We start from the raw sequence: 16,902 nt of genomic DNA on the forward strand, positions 1-16,902 counted from the left end.
GGCATTAACACGCAAGATTACAAAGCTCCTAAAAATGTAAAGTTAACATGGAGAGGATTAAGAGACTTGAGTAATTACATTTTGAATAAAACTCTGCACTTGGGACCAACTGTAATATGGATTCACCTACTGCCCAGGCATCTTTGAAAGGGAAGTTAATATTGGCCTCAATTTTTGTTTGGATGTTGCTCGTTTCCTTGCTTATGAGAAAAGAAATGCTCCATGATCAAAACTATGTAAACTTTGTAGCACGGCACCAAAGCCTTGCACCAAAGCACGGCTGAATAGCCCTCTACTTGATGAGCTCATCATGAAGCAGTTTTCCTACAAAGGAGCCCCCTAAGACCAAGACAAAAAAAGTCGTTTTGCGTTTCACATCAGCTCCTGTGAGTCAGAGCAAGAGCATTTTGGACATAGACAAGAGTTTGAACCAACATCTTCGATACAGTGGAATAACTCTTCCATATGCACAGGAGAACATAAAGGTTTTAGCTGATCCACTTTGTCTTGTTTCCCCTCTAGTCTGTACTGTAAGACTAATGTCCACATTTGGCGTGAATTCCACGTTGAAGACTTCTAAGTCGGAAGAACAATTTTTGTATAGGAATTCAGGCAATTTGACTTGTGGCCAAGCTGTTCAACACCAGCTCAAGTCACCCCCTCCATTTGCCAGGAAGGGGAGAACACACTCCTTGTTGCCTCTCAACTTTCTGATGTTTAAAAGCTTCAGAAGTCAAATATGATCAACTATTTAGAAAAGAATGGTGAAAAATATCCTGAAGGCAAAACTGAACCTGTACTGAATACAAATATAAAGCAATGCAAAAACAAGTTTCTTATACAAGTAATTTAAATCAAGATAATTTTTGATGGTGGCTTAAGGGAGAGTCTATAGATGCCTGCGCAGCAAAGGGATTTAGGGCAACAGCCTGTTCAGTGAATAGTTCATTAATCCAAATAAACTACTTGGATAAAGGTAGAAGGATTAATGTATCACAACGTGAGGCTGCTCATGACAAAACCAGGGAAAGCAAGCCCAAGCCACTTCTGCATCAGGAGCTGCTGGAACCTGAGCTCTGGGCGCTTGCCAGAGTTGTGGCAGCTTCCAGAAGATCATACCAGAACAGATGGTTGTCCTGTAGGCCAAGGGCTTAAGGATGTTGGCAGATGTTGTATTTGTAGCAAAAATAACTGAATTGCTACTGCCTAACATACAAAATCCACAGCTCTACCCAACGGCATCGCGATCACTATGAGAGGGTACAGCTCGGTACCCGCGTTCAGACTACATCTGTATGTTAACAGGCCCATTTCATGCAAGGAAGAAATTCCTCCTATGTGCAATTCAGCATTAAAGACCCTCAGAAGATTAAACCAGTAAACACAGCTAAGGCGTTTCAGAAGACAAACTCCTCCGTGAACTAGATGCCCTTAAGCAAATACTGTACAGCTGAAGAGCAGGATGAGGAGCTATAGGGTGACACCACACAAGTCAGAACACAGGCACTATTCACCACCACCAGCAATTTTCCAAGGTGCAGCACAATCCTCACCCCCAGAGAAACCATGAGATACTAGCACTGAATTTCACAGCACTTCCTGATCAGCTCTTCGGCATCCATCACACAGTTTTCTAATTTTCCAGCTTTAACATCATGACAGGAGGCACGAAGAGCTGAGACAGCAGGGTTGCAGTTGCAGAAGATGATCTCACACAGCTAGAAGGACTTGGAGCAGAGTTTTGACTTGGTCCAACAATGCAGATGAAAGAAAATGTTGCCTTCAAGTACGTTGAAAGCAGCTACTCTACCACTAGTTCGCAAATTATTCGAAAGATAAAGAAAATTACAGTTAAGTACAGAAGAGAAGTATATTTGCTGCTGAAGAATTCTTACTCCGGGGGAATACGGTCTAAGATTAGGAGGCCAAAAAACCCCCATCTCTCCCACTGTTCCCTCAATCCTCTCAAAAACGGAGCAGCTATGTGAATGTCTAGATGGCCACTGGATGGCAATTCCAGTCCTTCAAATGCAAGAGACCAGAGATTTTTTAAGCACAAATCACAACAGGGCAAATAAACCTGGAGTGTGTTGCAGAGTAACTGCTTTAACGCTCAGTTATTTGTGGGGGTTGGGGAAGAACGAAAGAATGCTAACGGAAAAAAAATAGGTAAGATTAAGGTAGCAATAAGGTAATGCCAGTCAGCTCTGCCATACAGCTATGGAGAGGTTTCAGGTTACTGGGAGGTGTCACTGCAGGCACTGTTTTGAGAGAAACAAGCATCCTTTGGACTAATACAGCTGTGTTTTTCCTATATTATTACTTCCTTACACCTTCCAATGCTATAACTTTGTGGGATTATCTTTGAAAGCAAGTTAGAAGCGTTACTTGATTCAATAAAACACCTCGTCTGTGTACACAGCGTGTGTTCTAGTGTCAGATCTGCTTAAAAAGCAAGCTACTCAACAAGCACCAGTCTTCCTTCCTGATGTGGATCCATATCAAGGACATCCTAAACTCCACTGCAGGCATCTATTTGTTTTAGGGAATTATCTTCTGACATTTGCCAACAGGCTTGAAAACAAGTCCCTCCTGCAAAGCCTTAATTATTTTTCATCTCCCATGCATCATATAAGGAGAGCGCTAGAGATATAAAATCTGCGGCACTTGAACATGGTCAGAATTAATGCACCAAGTCCATCTTGATCTTCTGTAATCTGAATGACTCCTGTCATTTTGCCAGACAACATCGGTTGGCAAACAGGTGTGTTTGCTGCTAATATCAAATTAGCATTACAACTTGAACTTCAGATTCTAGGGTTTGGATCTGCGATTAAAGAACATAAGGATGAGAAAAGAGCACATCAGACATCACGTCTGAAAATCCCGAGAGACTAATGAAAGTCTTAGCTTACAGACAGGAAAAGTTAAAGCATAAACACAAACTACTGGACTATAATTCTATAAATCCAGAAAACCTACAAGTTACAGAATTTCACCATCCCCTAGGCTCCTACTTCAAACCATGGTTGACCACTGTGCCTCCATGCCCTGAAGCAGTCTTCAGAAGACAAATTTTTACCTGGACTGCTCGCTGGTCCAGGTATAAGAAACATGGAAGCTGTCACTGCGTGCACCTGGGGAGGGCTACATCCACTGCAGGGCAGAAAATGACCTGACAGCTGGTACTGAGGCTTGTAATACTGGCTGAGAAGAGATGTGTGAATGAAACTGCTTGCAAAGTTCTGAAGCCCACTGCTGTTGGGGCTTGGGTTTTTTAACGCACTGCTTGCAATGCTTTGGTGAGCCATTTTGATTCATTTTTACCATCCTATGACATAAAAGGAGCAAATCATTCTGAAGATGCTGTGGCTAAATATCCTCAGCCACTCAAATCAGCTAGAGGAAAGATCGACTTTTGCTGAATTGGATCTTGTTTTGCCTGTTGCATCTGCAGTCTCTCAGAGTCCTACCAGACTGAGCTGTGTTACTCCGCCCCAAGGGAATTTTAACCATCGAAACACCCCCTTTTCCTGCCTCTCGAGGAGCAGCAGGCTGCACACTGCCATGCTTCTAACCAAACACTCTGACAACAGCCCATCTAGAGAGAGTTCTGGAGAATCAATGGAGTCCTGAACAGAAAGGCTCAACCCAGGGAGTAGGAAGAGGTAGCAAACCTGCAAGCAGTGCCATTCACCAGGGCCTGGCAGCCAGCTTGGAATGAGGAACAAGAGTCTCCCTGGTATAAGACACCAACACACCATTTAGGTACCAAAAGTGTTCAGCAGGTGGAGGGATGGGTTCTCTCCTCATTTTTAGTGCCCTTAAGAATTATCTTCGTTATTCTAAGTTATTCTAGCTGAAGGCAAGAGCAGCATTAAGCCTAAAGTAAGAAAGTTGCTTTTTGTCTGAATTTTTAATGTTAAGTACAAGTCATTTAAGAACACCTGAAGCTTCTACTTACCAGTTTGATCGCTACATATTCATTGGTGTAGAGATTTTTACCTGCAAAGGAAAAAGAAAAAAACCTGTTAGTTCCACAGTCAACACTTGCAGCTAGAGACACAATGCAGAAGAGCGTCGCTGATGGCAAAGAGCTGTCTTTTCTCAACTCCCTGCTGAAGTTCATGCCTTCAATGAAGTGCAAGTCTCAGAACAATAAGCTGCAGCAGTTCACCAGAGTAGGCAAACGCTATCTGCCATTCAGCATAAGCTAATCATGTTTTATGGTAGCACCATGTTCGATGCAAGCGTTTGAGGAGGTATCCCGGACACATTTGGTTTTATTATCTGCATCACGCCAAAAAAGTCCAGAGAACAAAAAACGAAGAGTCAGAGCATCATTTTGTTCAGAAATCTGCTGGACACCGAACAATTTTATCCTATGATCTATAGAGAGTTTAACTGGCTTAATCATGCTACACATCACGGTGATTACTGCAATGAGACATATGAAAATAACCTTTGTATCTACACACAGTTCTTATTTCTTCCTCTACGAACAGGGAGGCAGCGTGCAGAAAATACCTTCTGTATGCCAGTGGCACAAAGGTGATCCTCATAATCTAATAAGGCAAATAACTCCCAGTTGCAATATAGTACCAATGATGTTAAAAAAAACACTGAAAGAACAAAACCCATTCTCATGACCCCAAAACACAGAGCAGTGTCTAGTCTGATACTAGCTCTGGCAAGCACAAAGGGCAAGAGCCTAGGATTTTAACCAGGCAAGCACGCAGCCAGCTGCTGGCATATTGCAACTCCATGACTCTAAGCCAGAGCTGGTACCCATGCGTGCTACAGCTGGAGGGGAATTTTTCTCCAGGAACTTGTCTGGTGTTTGAACCAAGCCCTTGGCCTCCTTTGCAATCTGTGGCAGAGATGCACAGCTACATGTGTCAAGGAGCATCGCTCTGTGGGTTCTGAAGCTGCCAGTTATCATATCATTCAATGTCCTCCAGTTCCTCTGCTAGGTAATTTCAGCAATCACTCCCCCTTCACCTTCTCCACATTGCTCATGACTGACAGCAAATGCTCCTGGAAGAGATATCACTGGGGAAGGATGCTCAGGCAGTCCTTGTACCCAATCCGTCCCATCATCCTGACATCTCTGCTAGCTTTCTGACCTCCTCTAATTCCACCGTATCCTTTGAGGAGGGCAGTCTCCACCGCACAAAGCTCCCCATGGTTTTATACAGGGAAGCACTGACCACCTTTGCTCTTCATTGCTAGCACTGCTACAGCACAAGTCAGGCTTTCACTGAGTGACTGTAGCTCTGAAATTCAGTAGCAATATGCACTGGAAGTTATCAGTGCTTATTTGTAGCATCAGCTTTGCCCAGCTCTATTACACATTTATTTTCCAATTCCTGGAACAGATACTGATGCTTAGAGCAGACCAGCTACTGAGAAAGTCCAGGACAGGGAGTGTCATACTTCAGAGCAGGTAGGACTTCGAGCAGCTCTAGCATATCTATGTGACGCCATTAAAAAACACACCATGTGTTCTATCTGTATGCGAAGGAGGACAACAGCATTGGAAGACTCAATAAAATTAAGGACATTATGAACATGAGAGAAGACAGTCATCTTTAAATCCTGAAACATCAGGGGAAACTTATTTTACTTTATAACAGCTTCATATTTTCTGTATTTAACTTTTTTCAATACCTTTCCCCGCTACATTGCTCAGTGCAGTTCTGGCCTCTGAATTTCACATCAGGCACTCCCAGTCCAGGTCCCACACTGAGCAGATTGCGTTAACATCCACCAGGAAGTAAAAAAAATTTATGGAAAGCTTCAACCTGTTACGATAACTGGCAATGCTGCTTAACACAGCGCAGGCATTTGAATGTGAGGTTAAATATCCTTAGAGGAAGTGTTTTATGCAAGCAGATGTGTAAGCTGAGCTCCAGCGTTAACCCTTGCCACACAGGATTGTTTGAATCTATTTCTTTAGATCTTTTAATAAAAGCTACTACGTCCAGGCTGGAAATGAAGGGTAGAAAGGAGGTTTTGCAGTCACATCAGGAACACTCAGACATTGGAAAGTGGCTTCAAAGCACTGAAAGAGCTGGAAGGCCAAAGCAGCAGAAAAGCAGGTGGCAGGATAAAGTGCTACACCCTGTGAGACAGATAAGGACTCCAGCCTGATGCTATCCAACGGCTGGTGGGGGGAGAACATGCAAGGCCATTAAGGGAAGGGAGCCTTAATACACTTAAATTATCTGCTCCCTATTAGGTACCAGCAAATGAGTCATATTGGCGGCTCCAGCTGACACTTCTTCTTCCCCTCCTCTTGATAAGGACGGAACTCCTAGCCAGATGCTCAGTTTGAGGACACAGAGCCAGACTAAGGGAAGCTCCAGCCCAAATACATGAGAAAGTTAGATGCTTTAAACACCAAAAAACCTAAGGAGGGAGGCATGGGAATGCCATCCTCTACAGATACCACAACCTCCATCACAATCTTGGAAGTGCACCATTTCAAGGTAGTTTTGCCATGCAGCATGGAGGGGTGTAAGTCCATCCAGGGAGCGATGACCCACAGACTTCCTAACAACACCTGTGCTCTCCCCACTGACGTAGGGTAACAATATTGGGGCAACGGTGCTCTTCCAAGCTTGTTTCAAGGCAGAGAAGGACATTGCCAACACCCTCCATGTATGTGGAGCCATAACCCAGCCTATTATGGTCTGGTTCATAAGGGTGACGACTAAATAGAAGATAATTTTGGTAATGAAATTCCTCAGCTAAAAAAAAAAACAGGATTAGCAAAACCCTAGCCTGAGATGTCAGGCCAGCAGCCAAAGGTAAATGAACTAATTAATTCTCCAGTCCATCCTCTTTAGAGCACGTGCTATGGGGAGACTCTGAACATAAGGGGGTGCAAATGGGCCCAGCTTCTGAACTCCAAACCCTTCTTAAAGATGCAGCATGAGATGCTTGCTTTGCCAGCTGTGATGGCAAAGCAAATCCCCAAAATCTCTCCATCAGTTTGCTCCAGACTGAGATCTGCCCCTCGGTTTTGCTGTCACACTGTCCAAGGTGTAATGTTTTTTTCCTCCTCTTTCTGCAAGGCAGTCCTGGTATTAAAACAGAATAGCAAAAGCAGGACTGCTCACAGGAGAAAGTGAACCTGGACAGTAAAACAGGCCATGAATAAAAGCCGCATCTTATCTCAGTAAGACAAAAGATCTGTAACACAGCTCAGATGATCTAACCGTGCTAACAAAAGCCTTTCAAGTTCAGGCAAAGCTTTTGATGGAGCAGCGATTAAGTTCATGCCTCAGTTTTGGGTAGTTCCACTAACAATTATAAACTACATATTCTAAATGAGAAGTGATGCATTAAGTCACCGGCATTCATGTGGGAAACCTAACAGAGTGGATTTCTCAAGCCCTGGCAGTAAGATGTGTCGAATATACAGACAGATTGCAGACCAGCAGAAGAGCCCAAACTGATCGATCTCATATGCCCTATTCCTACAGGTCAAAGATAAGAGCCACAGGTACAAACCTCTCATGAATGACATGAATCAAAAATGCTTTGACCCTTCCTTCTAGCTTGCTGCTATATAGACAATACATTCTGACGACAGATCAGGGCTGGGTAACAGAGCAAATGTCCAACTAGTTGTCCTAAAGACCAAGCAGACCTCACCCCAGACAGCACAGCATCTGCAGAGAGACCAGGTCCCACAGGCAGCTGAAGCATTTCACATTGATTTTGCAGTGCCACATTTGCTGTCCCTTCTAGAGCACGTGTCTCCGAATAACAGCTCCTACTGTGGGTCCTACACAGGGTCTACTCTTAGCCATGCCCTCCAGATCCAGCACTATCCTAGTCCAATACTCACATGATGATTGTGTTATTTGGGAAGCAGAGACAAAATCAGTACTAACAGCAGATGCTGTTACCATCTTTACTTATTTTATTGTTTTACAGCAGAGGTCCTGGCTTCAAACTGAAGCCTGGGAGTCAGCTGGGTGGTTCTTGCTTTTGGGGGGCACCTTCCCGGATCTGATCAGCCTGCTTCAACTTGTCAATGTACAAATAAGCAGCTTTTCTTCTACTTTGGGGCTTGCTGCTGAGATGCGCTGAATCTTCACGAGACCTCTGCGTGAATCATGCTGACATCTGACTTCTGGACACTGCAATTTCTTTGGGTAGCACATGAAAACACAGATTTCTCTGAAAATCTCTTTGGTGCAGCAGCGTATCAAGGGATGATACAAGTGATGTACAGGACCTAACCCTCCTAACTCTTCCCGCCCCTAAGCAGGGAGAAAAGAGGCGTTCCTCAGGGGTCTGTTCTGGGCCCAGTGCTGTTTAACATCTTTGTCAGCGACATGGACGGTGGCATCGAGCGCACCCTCATCAAGTCTGCCGATGACTCTAAGCTGCGTGGTGTGGTGGACTCACTTGAAGGAAGGGAGGTCATCCAGAGAGACCTTGACAGGCTTGAGCAGTGGGCCAATGCAAACTGCACGAGGTTCAACAAGGTAAAGCGCAAGGTCCTCCATCTAGGTCAGGCCAATCCCATGCACAAGTACAAACTGCATAGAGAGTGGCTTGAGAGTAGCCCTGAAGAGAAGGGCTTGGGGGCGCTGATTGACAAGAGGCTCAACATGAGCTGGCAGTGCACTCATGCAGCCCTGAAAGCCAACCGTAACCTGGGATGCATCAAGAGGGGTGTGGGCAGCAGATCAAGAGAGGCGATTCTACCCCTTTACTCTGCTCTTCTGAGACTCCACCTTGAATACTGTGTCCAGTTCTGATGTCCCCACTGTAACAGGGACATAGATCTGTTGGAACGAGTCCAGAGGAAGGCCACAAAGATGATCCAGGTGCTGGAGCATCTCTGATATGAGGATAGGCTGAGGGCACTGGGATTGTTCAGCCTGGAGAAGAGAAGATTCTGGGGGGACCTTATAGCTGCCCTCCAATACCTGAAGGGAACCTACAGGAAGGCTGGTGAGAGACTTTTTACAAGAACGTCCAGCAACAGGACAAGAGGAAACGAAGGAAACTGAAGGAGAGTAGGTTTAGACTAGATCTTAGGAAGAAGTTCTTCAGTACGAGGGTGGTAAGACTCTGGAATAGATTGCCCAGAGAGGCTGTGGATGCCCCCTCCCTGGAGGTGTTCGAGGCCAGGTTAGATGAGGCCTTGAGCAACCTAGTCTAGTTGACAGGTGCCCCTGCCTACGGCAGGGAGGTTGGATTAGATGATCTCTAAGGTGCCTTCCAACCTAAGCCATTCTATGATTCTTATTAAATTATAATTGAACACACTTTCGAAAATGCCAGATAATGTTTGCATTAGAGCAGAAAGATCTGGGCTCCAGTCTACAGCTCTGCATTAAAATAAGCCCCTGGTCTATCCAGAAATTAATGCTTATTTTAGAAAACCCTCCAACCTACTGGAACTGGAATAATTTTACATTAGTACCTATTTAATTGCTTTACTAAATAAGGGTGCCAAACACCAGGGAAAATGAGACATTTGAAGAGGCTTATTTACCCCTAACATGGCTGATTTCAGGATTTCGGGTAAATACAAGAAATACCCACTGGTTGTAAGTCCCTGAGTCAATACAAACTGGCAGTCCGTAGGCTCAGCTGGCGATGTCTTTTCTACAGTGAAGTTTACAGCCATGGCTTATCACAGCACTAGATTTGACAGGTTAAATCCCATTTTTCCTGAGCAGTGAGCACCTACTGACATCACACGATTTTACAGCTCAGTGAGCTTGTTTCTCAGGCTATTTTACGTAACGCTGGTTCTCCTATCAGCTTGGGGTGGAGATGCAGGACCTCGTAACAGCAGAAGTCACGCTATAAAACTTCAGGTGTGCTCCAGCTCCCAAGGCAGCACAAGAATTGACTTGGCAGATATCCGGGAGCTGCACAACAGAGCTTGGCATTGCACGAAAGGCAGTGAAAGCCCGTAAGCAGGCAAGAGTCCGGCCCAGGGACAGAGCAGGCAAGATCCCATGCTGTTTGTTGGTACCGTACCCCTGCTAGTAGTTTGAGCCACTTTGGAAACCACAGCTCTTACAGACCACCTAACCTGCAGCCTGTCCAAAAAAACGGCCATGAGTTAACCCTGTTTCATCTTATTACTCTGGGCCAGACGCTGAGTTTTGTGTTCATCTTCCCAATTCAGCTCCTCTGCGGGCTGGAATCCAACTGTGCTGCTCCCACGTGCTTAAAAAAAGGAATATCCCCAGGGCTATCTGTATTTGCAGCAAGAAATATCAACCCTAAGCAGTGAGCTTGATATTTGCAGAAAACAGCTTCCGTATGTACATGCCATCTCCTCCCTGAACAATCAGTCCTCTGTCTGGTGCTGCAGCACAATACAAGAGCAGCTTAGAGTGAAAACACAACACCTGAAAAAAAGCAATTCTTTGTGGAATTGGAAAAAAAATATTTTCCCCCTTGTTTATCAGTGTGTGACTTTGTTCCTCCTGTGTTACTAAAATAATTCACTAGTGCTTAACTTCTCCCAAACCACATAAAAAAAAAGCCAAAAAGCAGAGGGCACATCGTTGTGGTTCATCTTCGCAGGACAAAACTGTTATCAGAGACTTGTTTGCTCTTATTTCAGACACACTGTTTCTCCTTCCCCCCAGCGATAATTAACAACACATCTGTGCAATAAAAACATCTGGTATTTGAGCAAACAGGAGTTCTTGAAGCTATTGTTACTTTTTGCCAGTCACTATAACACAGCTTCTATAAGGTCCTCAGACCTAATTGCTGTTATCAGTACATATGGCTCATTGCCCAAGTATAGCGTGCTACTTAATCAACCAATATTAGCAAAAAATTTACCAGCATACTAAAAAAAACAGCCACTCAATCAACAGGTGTTGCTTTTTCCATAGTTAAAACAGAATTTGTCTGTAAACTGACCTTTTCAGAAGTGAAATCTCTCATGTAAAGCCTGTGCTTTGGAACAATACATTAGTCAGAGATCCAATACTGCTAAAATTTTGAGAAACATGAAGAATCACCACCAAGGAAACAGGATCAGCATTTGGGCACCAGCCAAATAAACACAAGAGCCATATACCTGGAAGGATCCACTACAGCTGCTGAACCTCAAAGGAGAGCTTGGATTACAAAGCAATTCAACATCTCCATGAGGATCTTGCTATCATGACATTTGCTGTTAGGGGGGCCTTTGAAAATGCAATACAGCGATTCCTGTTATGTCACTATAAGGATCCAAACTTATCTTCAGCTGCCAATTATGCTCATGTTCATGAAAGTGGGAGTTTCTGTCCCTGCCCTTGGTTTCTCTCCACCTTTGGAGCATTATCTCTGCTCCTGCAAATCAATAAAACATCCCTGATGTAATGCTGACACCAAACTACCTGTTTACTGAGACAGATCATAAGCAAGCTGGTTAATCTTCACTCTGTTGAGAAGTGGCACATCATATGGATGCAATAACCAAACCTTAGAATGAAAGATTATGCAGATTAATCTAAGTTTACATAGATTCTGAGCAAGCATCTACAAAGATATTATCAGTCGTTATACGTTATAACCCTTTGGTTACCTGAAGCAATTTCCTGATTGATTTATCATCCCTTATGCCTGATGCACAGATGATTTTAATTTCAGTTCTAAATACACCCCAAATTTTCAGCAAATGCTATTTACATCAGCCAACCTGTCTTAAGCACCCTCAAGTTCACTACCACAGCCATCCAATTCCTTCAGCGGAAGAGGAGAAATGCAAGTCAGGATCAAGATCATCACAAGGTGACGCTTCTGATCTACAGCAACTACCCCAAAACCACATATTGGAAGCTAAGAGGCATGTAATTAAAAACACCGCCTGCTTCCTCCACCTCATTTAAAAAACAACCATCATTTGTTTAGGATGACTTAAGAGCCCAATGCAGTGCGCTGGGCTCAAGTCAGGCTAAACAAGCAATGCATTAGCGTAGCCATCTGTTTGGGTGACCAGCTGCAAGACATGTGGTTAGAAGACCAACGGACCACAAAAAATCAGAGGCTGCCAGGCCGGTTTAGCAGCTGAGAGGCAGCAGCCAGATGGCCAGTCGGCACACCCCACTCTTCACCAGCCACTGTGTCAAACACATGGGATCAGGGAGCGGGTGATGGGGCTGAAACTAAGGCACCAACATTAGTGAGGGACGTGGAACAGAGAAGATGTGGCTGAGTGCTGGGAAAGTCTCACTCATTACTTTAATTGGGCACCATAGCTTATGAACAAGAAATTGAGAGCAAGACTTAGCAGTTAAGAAGATTTTTTCACCTTAGGCAAGACATTCAGTGCTCAGAACAGTCTTCATTGTTGGGATTGTTGAAAATTTGCATTTTTGGCTCTCCAGTGTATTCCCTTTGACTTTATGCAAATAAAAATAATGCTAACAGTTACATCTTCTGAGTCAGAAGCTTCATGTAAGGCAGCTTGTCGCCTGGGAAATGAGACAAGCACATGCATTTCTCAAGCCAGGGTAAGTTTTTATGTATTTATATTCCAGTGGTGAAATGCTAGTCTGGATAAGGCAGGCCACTAAAACGGTTGCTTCTTACCTAGTCTCAGTTCTCCAAAGTTCCCGCATCCAATCTTCTTGCCCACTCTGAAGTTGGGTCCCACCATAAGAACGCCAGAAGATGCTGACGAGCTTGGTCGAGAACCGTGCCCACTCCTCCCTGGCATTCCTTTCGTCGTCCGCTGCCTTTCATCCTTTTCCCTACTAGGATGGTCCATGATCTTAGTGTAATATCTCTGCCAGCAAGCTGGCAGAAAGAAATTGGAGTACGCACTCTTCTCCTTAGATTAGAAATATATATCCAAAAGTATCTGAGTCAGGGTCCAAGAGAGTCATGGAAACGCATGGAGTTCTTTTGGCACTGTATCCAGTTTCCTAATGCATCTTGATAATGTACCAAGGGGTCGATTATGTTCTTGAGAACTTGATAAAGGCAGGTTGCTTTTGGTTTCTTACCTGGGAAAAAGAAAAACGATATATGAAATAAAAAGCATTATTTTAAAACACTAAGCAAGAAATGTACAACAGGACCAACGTCCACAACTTTCCCAGCCTTGAGGAAACGAACAGCTATACAGGAACTTTATGATTTTCTTAACCATTTTCTGATAGAAAAACCCAGCATGACAAAGAGATCTAAGTGCTGCCCATCCAATACTTGCTACTGGAGTTATCAGTTACTCACACCACACATACTAACAAAAGCAACTTCAGTTACACCAGCACATCAGATGGAAACTGTGAGGAGATCGCATCCCGTGTTTAAAGCAACTGTGAAGTGTAAAGTTTGTTTTCCTCTCACTTCATAGATCTATAAAATAATACATAGAAGCCAGACAAAAGATAAAAAGTGGCAAATGGAAGATGCCAAGAGAAGAAAATATTGAAGCACTTAGGAAGTCAAATTCTTCTTCATTTTACAACTTTTAAAGTTGACTTTGGATGAATTTGCTAATTGAAATGGTTGTCTTAGAGAGATTACTAAAATTAGCAGCCAAAGCAAGATTTATTATTTAAAAAAAAAAAAGAGCTTTCAGGAAATTTCTAGCTATCAACATACAGTTCACATTACTAACATGATTTAGTTGCCAAAAAAATGAGGTTTTGGAAAAAACCAGACATTCTAATGGAATCGGGTGAGGGACTCAAGGGCCGAGATCTTCTCCAGCAGCCTGCATTCATGACTGGCAAATGAAAGCGTGACAGTTCTCCCACAGAAAGTGAAGTACACCTTCCTCCCACATGTCCTACTTTGTCACCACCATAACCCCGAGCGCAGGCAACTCCGGACTATTCCGGACAGCACACTGGTGCACCTCACGAGCATCAGTCTGCTAACTGTCAAAGAGAACGGGAAAAACAGACGCTTCCCAACCCATGCAGGCCAAGGGGTTCCTCTGTGCCCATGGACCAGCCTAAAAAAAGACAGGCAGGAATTCTACAGACCCAGGAGGTCCTGCTCCACAAAGGCAGTCCAGGGAGTGCAGGGAAGATTGACATCTCACCATGAGACCTTTCCTAGGATGTGAACTCCCACTGGATCATTAATGCAGCCGAATTATTCGGGTTGGCCCCACTGTGGTCAGAAGAAATTTCTGCCATTCAGACATGGAACTCTGAAGTCTCTGTAGCAAGAGACCATCGTGGCCTGCTGGGACAGTGCAGAGGTGCCGGTGCTGGTGTGGGAGCTTCTCCTCACTTCTCAAGCAATCAGCAGGACGAAGGGAAAGGTTGCAGCATGCTTTGTCTGTACAGTCACCGCATCAGGAGCCGGTATTAGGCAGCAGATGTGGACGCTCTGGAGATGCTTGTGGTGCAGTTCTTAAGCAAGAACTGGAACAAGCATACCTGGAGCTATCCCCCACATCCTGGGACAGATACATACTGCATTGTACTCCTTCAGGGCGACACTGTTGCATTCACCATTTTCCAGCAAATACCTCTAAAGTCAGCACAAAAGTACTGAATGAAACCGCCTAAACAAGAGTCAACATGGAAGGACATCAGCAATCAAACACTACCAGATACACCCAGAAACACAACCATATTTACAATCAGCCCAGTCCTCCCGTAGCAAGGATTTAGCACGGGCTTCTTCTGTTCGTTTCATGAGACGATGAACCTACTTCCAGTTATCCAAAAATAAAAGACAAGAGTTATTACCCATCCACAAACCAGTGGCACGGAACAAAAGCATTAGCCCTTTTGAAATAGAGGTATGCTTTCCCCAGCCTTCAACTGTTGGTATGCTTTTGTTTCTGGAATCTTTTGTTTTGATCTAAGGCATCTGTATACAAGGCAGAAGTCATCTGCACTAGATCCAAAAAGTGCAGGTAGCTACCAGCTGGAAATCCCAGTTCCTGAATACTGAACTAGTCTTTAGCACAACTCTGACCTTTTCTATCCATTTCCATTTGCAGTTCTGTGTGTTTGCACAAAAGAGGACACAGCTCTCCACAGCTTGAGTTTCGTCCCTAAATTTTTTTTAAAAAATACTTCAGCAAAAAAGCAAAGATTACATACAGAGAATGCACAATTTCAACACCACTTTACAACTACTTTCTGCTGCTTTTGTCCATGTATTATTGCAGGCTTCTACATCAGACAGGGAGTTTTCAGGACTCTAAACAGACTCCACTTCCATAGGAAGGGTGCTGTGCGCCTGGAAGGCTGTGAGGAACTAATAATAGTGTAAAGAAACATCCATACAGGTGAATGGATGCTTTATGCAGCATGACAATCCCACAAAACCACCCATCTTTAACAGTTTACACTAATGCTTAGAACCTATCTCAGGTTGCACAGGTTACAGCCTGTGACTCAGCATCCCTCTTTTCTAGAGTGAAAGGCAGATGAATTCTTGTCATGGCTCTGCACAAAGGTGGATCTCTGCAGAAAGCATCATAGAGCGTGTTTGCAGCAAATCCAGGAGGTGTGAAAATCATCAGGTCATCCGAGAACCACTGTATCACATCCACTGCAGCGTCAAGCTCCCAATAGGGTGCTACGTAATGTGTGAAACTCCCTTCGTGATTAAGCACCGCTGACTTAGCTAGGGACAGAAGAGTTGGAGATGTTCACATACAAGAAATTCAGTATTTGGTAGTACCAAGCTTTACTTGTGCCTCAAATTAATTCAAGATTTAATACTTGAAACTGAATATGGATAAGCAGGAAGCACCCATTACAGGCAAACAGGATTAACTGGTTTTTCATCATAAGCTTCCCAACATACTTTTAGCTGCTGCTTTCATTTTGAGGGGGTGAGTTAGCGCTGCTTCTCAAAGCTGTTTGCGTAGATGCAAGCACAGTTGTATTTGCTTTGTGAAACCAGCTTGCAGAAGCCATGACAATGCTCTTCCAGATATCAGAATGGTACTTTGATTGGACCCCACCCCAGCCTGTCCTGGGAGGAGAGACTTGCTTCAAAACAAACAGCATGAAAAAGGACAGTCATGGAGACTAAGGAAGCTTAAGCCTGAACAGAAATCAAATGTGAGGATGATGACGGAGCACTTCTAGGGCTGAATCACAAAGAAAGATGAGCAGAACAGAGGAATTCTATGAATAAAAAAATGGAGCGCTTTGGAAAACAGACTTGATCCCATCAAAACCAGAGAAGATTTGTTTCCCCTGGAGACCAAAGTCATTATTTTCATTGGGGTTGGATAATCCATGAGCAAAAACTACAGACCTCACAAAAGGGTAACAGAAAGAAGTTTCTAGCAAGAGCACAAACTCTGCCCAGTTTATGCTTGGAAAAAATGACACATGGCACTGTGTGAGATTCGAAGAACAGCACATCTCTGTAGACTGAGAAGATACTACCATGAAGGATTACATGGAAGAGGGGCTAAAAACCCTAAAAGAAAGAGACAAAATCCAGATGACAGGGACTGACTCCAGCACAGGAAGGAGGAACGATACAATTTTTATAAGTTGCAGATTTTTTTTTTTCCTTCTTGCTCATCTAGCTAACAGTTACATGGCCAGTAGAGAGTGTAAGAAGAGTCACTATAAGCTAAAATCACTGGAAAGGGTTTCTTAAAGACCCTGAGGAACATGAAGCGGGCCAGGAAGAGACAGGCTGTTTAAGAACACACTACAGTGTTTTCCTGCATGATGCGAGAAGGTGTTTGACATCTCCCTTCTGCTATGAACTACTACCAGCTTTCGACCTGCAGAGTTGATGGATCCAGATAGTGAGGTGGTTTTGCAGCAGAACCTGATGCCTAGGTGCAGGTATTTTCAAAATTATTTGGCAACCTGCTGGCACAAGACAGCATCATTACAGAAAAGCATTTTACGAGCTATGATAAAATTGGGCTGAAAGCCACCAAAAGGTAAAAGCACACAATTTAAC

The 16,902-nt window shown here is 43.9% G+C and overlaps 1 protein-coding gene across 5 annotated transcripts in view; it reads right to left on the reverse strand.

Annotated features, from left to right (window-relative positions):
* CSNK1G1 (casein kinase 1 gamma 1) overlaps window positions 1-12,757 on the reverse strand; it is a 63,648-nt gene extending 50,891 nt beyond the window's left edge. For all 5 annotated transcript variants that reach the window (XM_086471834.1, XM_086471835.1, XM_086471832.1 and 2 more), the window contains exons 1-2: window positions 12,580-12,757; window positions 3,965-4,005 (exon numbers count right to left, since the gene is read on the reverse strand). In XM_086471834.1, coding sequence (XP_086327960.1) covers window positions 3,965-4,005; window positions 12,580-12,757 — 219 coding nt within the window. The remainder of the gene's footprint in view (window positions 1-3,964; window positions 4,006-12,579) is intronic.
* Window positions 12,758-16,902: the final 4,145 nt, after the last annotated feature.

Source organism: Leptosomus discolor, chromosome 11 (genome assembly GCF_034619465.1).
Source record: "Leptosomus discolor isolate bLepDis1 chromosome 11, bLepDis1.hap2, whole genome shotgun sequence".
Taxonomy (NCBI): domain Eukaryota; kingdom Metazoa; phylum Chordata; class Aves; order Leptosomiformes; family Leptosomidae; genus Leptosomus; species Leptosomus discolor.